The sequence below is a fragment of the Muscardinus avellanarius genome (genome assembly GCF_963383645.1).
Source record: "Muscardinus avellanarius genome assembly, chromosome: 17".
In the NCBI taxonomy this organism is placed as follows: domain Eukaryota; kingdom Metazoa; phylum Chordata; class Mammalia; order Rodentia; family Gliridae; genus Muscardinus; species Muscardinus avellanarius.
The window spans coordinates 38617742-38623741 of record NC_137803.1 but is presented as its reverse complement, the minus strand read 5'-3'; the positions used below and the strand labels follow the sequence as shown (position 1 = coordinate 38623741).

Sequence of the window (6000 nt, the reverse complement as noted above, 5' to 3'; positions counted from 1 at the left end):
CTGTTTTGTTTGTTTTTACAATATCTGGACATCCTAAAAGGAGGAGTCAAAGAAAGAAAAAGAAAACTTAAAACAAAACAACAACAACAAAAAAAACAACAAAACAGAAAGAAGGCAGAAGGCCTGTAAGGAACTAGAAATTTGTTCTTATAAAGAAAAAGAGCAAAAAAAAAAAAAAAAAAAAAAAAAAGGAAGGTCCTAGAGCCCCAGGCCTCCAGGCCAACTGGACATCAATGAGAGTTATCAAGGCAGAATGCCAAAGCAAGTTTTCCCAAAGGTGCAAATAAATTATAATAAATATGTTATACTTTAAAATATATGTGTTCTTAAATAATTCAGTGTTTTTTTCTGATTCTGAGTTTTTTAAGCAATGTCTTTAACTGCTCTAAAGTCATTTACCAAAGATAAATATCGTGCTTTCATTAAATAGTTTTCCTTGTTTTTCTCTATCATTACAATTAAAAGTCCTACAAAATATGCAAATTTATTTACAGAAAAACAGAGCCGGCATCATTTAAACATCCCTGTTTTTCAAAATTCCTTGTAAACAGTTTCAGAAATTCTTCAAAGATTGTTTATTTTTCTCTCTCTTTTTTAAGGTTTTGTGTGTGTGTGTGTTGCCTAGTTGTTTTACGATGAAAGTTCCCAGTTCTCCCTTGCCCGGAAAGTCTCTGGAACAAGCGTGGAAGGCGAGTGAAGCAGGCGGTGTCCAGGGCTTGCGGAGAGCGCGCACGCGCAGCTCCAGGAGCGAAGCAGGGCGCGGGCGGGGCCCTTGGCGCAGGTGCGAGGCCTCCACCGCGCGGGCAGCCGGGAGCCCGCAGGTCTGGGAGAGTCCGGCCTGGCCCTCGGGGACGACGGCGTCCGACAGCACTCGCGGGGAGAAGGGATTGATGCTCAGTCTAAACTCTACAAAAGTACAGTCCTACAACATCTGGGATTTTAGCAGTAACGCTAACTTCTATAGGTTTTTTTTTTCCTTTTTTTTATTTTTTGCTTTCCTCTAATTTTTCTTCTATTATATAGGTATTTTAAACTTTTCCTTTTTAAAATTCTGTACAACTATTATGATTTTAAGAGGGGGAAGAGTTAGAAGCATTTACAGACTTTTCACAACAATGACCTTGTCTTGGAAGTCCCTTTGTTTCCCCTCCTTGTTTTCTCACACTTCATGGTTAATGAGTTCTAGTATTTTTGTTGCTTTCCCCAAACATCCACCAATCTGTGCATCTTAACAGCTCTATCCAGACATATAATACAGAAAACCATAGGAAAGTGTCATAGACTTCAATGAGGGTAATCAAAGCGCCTCTCAAAGTATCAAAGAACTATTATCTTGCTGTTTTAAAAGCATTGAAGCATTATTTTTCTTTTTTTTGTTTTTTTTTGTTTTTTGTTTTTTTTTAATTTTTTAATTACATTTTTCATAGAATCGCTCTAAGCTGTTTCAAGAACAGCCAGGAGGCAGGAAGGAGGTAGTCCTCCATTCCTCCTCTATTTGACATAGAGCTACACATCTGCAATAAAAAGTTTGGTCCTTTGGTCCCTAAATAGCTAAAGGAATGACAGATAGAGATGCTCAGTGGCAGCCTCTGGCCGCCCCTTGGGGACCAGGCCCCACCACCACGCCTGCCCCGCCTGCCTCAGGCGCCCACGGGCTGGAAACGCCCCAGGATCTAAGCAGCAGCGTCTCCTCCCAGTGCCCAGCCCTTCAGCCTCCCAGTCTGGTCTCATGTTGTTTTGTTTTAAAGTTGCCTTTTTTGTGTTTTTTTTTTTTCTCGTTTTTCTTCATTGTCGTCTTCTTTGTGTCATGTGTATTTTCCCCCAAACACGAGCCCTCTGAACTCCGTAGACGCTATACTTTCCTTGAAGAAATGTTACAGTCAGAGTGTCTGGAGTCTTCAGCTTGATTGATATTGGCTGATATGTCAAAGGTGTCATCCAACAGTTCTCATTTATAAATAGAGAGAGAGAGAGGTTTGTTTTTTAATGTAGCCCGTTCAGCATCCTGCCCTAAAATGAAGAAAATCGGGGCTGATTAAGCCAAAAGAGAAAACACAAAATGCATCGAAACACCAATAGGAACCTGCCTGGGGTTGGATGGGAGCTCTGGGGAATGGTGGGAGGGAAGGAAGAGAGACCAGTATGAGAATTAGTCATGATCATGATATGGTCAAAAGAAATTTGCTCTTCTATTCAGAGTAGGAAACCACTGAGTGGGCTAGGGGCGATGGTTGGAGCTGAGGCTTAGTTGTCAGGAGAGAGTTCTCAATTTGGGTTCCTTTAGAGTTCTGGATTGGGGGGCAGCTACATCTAAGGGAAGAATTTGGGACTGTGGGATTTGAATTTGTAATTAAACTTGTCCCTGAGGGATCCAGCCCAGATACAATATGTATACAGAAGCCTAGCAAACAAGTCAGCAAGACTCAAGCAACCTAGCCCACTCCTCCCCCCTTGAGGAAAAGAAGGAAGTCCAGAGCGTGACTCCAAGTTTGCAGAATCCTTGCCCAGTTTCCAGCCAACCACTTCTTTCCCAAGGTCAGTAACCATTTGCGAGGCTGTGTATATATATGTATATCTGGATATATGTGTAGAATATATTCACCTGCACATATGTGGATATACATGGATATGTGTGTATGCATATGCATATATACACACATACATAATACTTTTCTCATACATGCCAGGGAATTTAGAGGAAATTCAGAACTTCCAGGGGATGACTGGGAGAATCTAAAAGAGGTCAGAACAGATTTAATTATCCAACTTAAATAAACTGAGACAGTTCTCGATTTTGTTTTGAGATGGTGGCTTTCGGTGTTTTGTTTTGCTTTTAAGAAAAAAAATCATGATCTGACTAGAATCAGAAGGCGAATGCTTAATTGTTGTGAATTAACAAATGAGACTCATCTCCATTCTAGCAAGCAGCTTCCACTTATACATGGGGGTGACTGATTACATCAAGAAAGTTAGAACTGCAAAGCCCCAGTTGAGGGGACAACGTCATGCGTATATCAATCCATGCTGGCAGGTTTTTCACACTGTTGATTCAACAAACAGCAAACCGTACACAGCAGTCTAAACAATTACAACACCAAATAAAATAATAATAAAATTAAAAAACACTTGTCAAGGACCCTTTTTCAGTTGTAAACAAAAAGGTTCGTTTTGTTTTTGTCAATACTGTTTCTTCCAAACCAACCAAAAAAGCCCTCCCAAGCCCCCAGTGCCCGGCCTCCCTCCCCACATTGAATTTAGAAGAAGTAGCTACAATACAAACCTTACAATTGTTACTGGGCTCTCTCTCTCAGAGGCCTCTGGCTTTGTGCTCTAGTTTTTTGGTTTAGAATTTTTTTTTTATCATTTTGTTACTGTATTTTTGTTTTGGTTTTTGTTTTTCCTTTAGAGGTGAGATTTAAAATTGCCTAACTGGAAAAAGACTAGACCTAAGAAAGTGTCAATTGAAAAAGGCCCCCAAATTTCTAGAAAAAAATAAAATCACAATATTTTAAAGTGCAAGTAAATCAACCACGCATAGATATTTTAAAGATGTTTTCCTTATTTTTAAGAAAAATAATGGTTTGTACAGTTCAATGATCCCATGTTTGATAATTCAGAAATTCATCTTAATTTGTACTAATTTTTTTTTTGTTCTTTAGTTTTGGTTTTGCTTTTTTTTTTCTCTATGTGACATCTAGAGAAGCATAAAAAAAAAAAACGCTGAACAAGAAAAACCAAACAACAGAAAGTAAAACCACTGCAAGCACCAAGAACGAAACGAAAATGAGCACAGCAAAAAAGATCGTGGCAGCACAAAAGTCAAGAAAATGCACGTGTGATCATGACTGGCCAATCGTCAACGGGTACGACATCCAGGAAAACGCTCCAATCACAGCACCTCCACGAAACGTGACGGCAATCGTCATGCAACCGATTCTTAGCCTTGTTACATGACGCCATCATGTCACACTGTGAACTTTGAGTTGATTTGAACTTACGGATGGGGGACTTTTCTCCACTCTCATGTGATTACGTGAACTTTATTCCTAGCTCAGCGCGAGACTGTGGTGGATTTGACTGGCCCTGGTTGGGTTGTTGGAATTTGATTGAATGACAAAAGAAGAAAAGATTTATATATATATATTTATATATGTAGAGAGAGAGAAGAGAGAGAAAGAGAGAGGGGACAGGAGAGTGTGGGCAGGGGGAGGGAAGAGGTGGGGCGGGGGGTTGGGAGTAGAGGGAGAAGGGAGAGTTGGGTTGCGGGTAAAGAAGGGAAGGAAGAAGTTAAAACAAAATCAAAAGGAAAATATTTATACAGCACCAGACCACAGCACCAATCTAAAAGCTCTGATGGGAGAACAGCAGTCAAATCATTAGGGAACAGAAAAGAACTCAAAGGATGGAGGAAGCCCGCAGACAGACAACATGGGCACAGCAACACACACACACACACACGCACACGCACACACACGCACACGGCTGTTTATGCAGACACATGATACACTGTGAACAGCAGCAGAACCTCACACAGGGCCACTGAGGGCGTCCAACATGCATTGGGGCGCGGAGGGGGGCATGGGCGGTGTGGCGAGAGGGCTGGGGAGAATAAAACAGCCCCTCAAACCACCATGGTCCGCAAGCAGGTCTTAGGGAGCGAGCTGATTGTTTTTTTATCAACCTGCATTCTTTCTCCCCCAGATACAGGGCTCTTCTCACCTCCCCCACGTTCTGTGGCTCCAAGCCTTGGGTGGCCCCAATTGGCTGGGTGTATTAAAGATGAGTGGTATCCCTGAGCCCTCCGCTGCCACAGTCAGGGCGCGCCTACGAAGTGCAGCAGCTCGCCCCCCCTTGTGGGTTCCAGCTGTCCCCCACCACAGGGAACAGTGTCTCTCTAGGGAGCTCAAGCACCCACCCTCAGATGGTAGGATCTTCCTCCTTCTGCTACCCTCACACCCTCTCTCCTGAGCGCCTTCAGGCCTTCACCAGTGAACTCATTTCATTTTGAGATTTAGACTAAATTATGTTGATGTTCTTAGAATTCTATAGACACGCCTGGGTGCTACTAATGTCATTTCATAATTGACCCATGCACTTTGATTTGCTCCCAAGGTGACCAAACTGAGGCTGCTTTGGGGCCCGAGAAGCTGTGTGAATGTTCTTTGGCTCTGACCCATTAGAGGGCCCCAGGGAGGTGCAGGGTGTCCTGCAGGGGGCCCACCAGAGAGCACAGTGCAGGGGCCCTGCCTCCCAGCCCATGCTGCGCTCACAGTGGCTCTGCTGATTCTCCCCACTACCGGCTCCTTTGCTCCGCCCCAACCACCCACTCTCTGGCTTGGCTGGCCAGCCTGACCTGCTTTCTCTGGAGACCTACTGGTTGGAAATTGAGTGCCCTTCTTTACTGGGCATCATCAAATTATTCAGCCTTGAGTTGCCTTCTCCTCCACTCACCATTTCCTGGTCTTTTGCTGCCCCCCAGGATCCAGGGTCCTCAGCTCTGATGCCCCACAGTTATCTGTGAACCTGCTCCCTCCCTCCCCCCTTCTGCAGCACCCAGGCCTGGGCTGAGGCCTGTGTGGCTTGAGGTTTATTTGCAGGCTTTAAACACACCAGGCCTCTGTGTTCAGCAGACTGCAACTCAGTTTTGTTTTGCATCAGGGAGGGGAGAAGGGACATCTGGGATATTAGGAACTGCCCAGTGGATAATCTGTGTAGAAACCCAAGCCCAGCCTCCAGCTCAGCCTTCACAGAAGACCCCGCCACCTCCTTCCCTCCACAGACCCCTGCTCTGCCTGCCACCCAAGCTGAGTTCTTTGTTTTTGCAATATCAGATCTCCTTAAGACCAGGGCCCATACATCGCATGCCCACCAAGTCCTGGATGCCACATTCCTCTGCACTTCCATGCTCTCACAAAAGCTCTTAGACCTACCCAGGACGCCTGGTTGGCAGGTCACTTTGACAGGAGAGGAGAAGCCTAAAGAACTTTTAAGGAGTGTGTT

General features: G+C 44.1%; 1 protein-coding gene across 25 annotated transcripts in view; it reads right to left on the bottom strand.

Annotated features, from left to right (window-relative positions):
• Positions 1-1983: 1983 nt before the first annotated feature.
• CELF4 (CUGBP Elav-like family member 4) overlaps positions 1984-6000 on the bottom strand; it is a gene marked incomplete at both ends in the record, with an annotated part of 282956 nt that continues 278939 nt past the window's right edge. For 18 of the 25 annotated variants that reach the window (XM_080714363.1, XM_080714333.1, XM_080714364.1 and 15 more), the window contains one exon: positions 1984-2010. In XM_080714363.1, coding sequence (XP_080570489.1) covers positions 1984-2010 — 27 coding nt within the window. Of the gene's footprint in view, positions 2011-4029; positions 4084-6000 lie in introns of those variants that run through there. The other 7 variants (XM_080714327.1, XM_080714349.1, XM_080714338.1 and 4 more) reach the window with 1 other exon arrangement.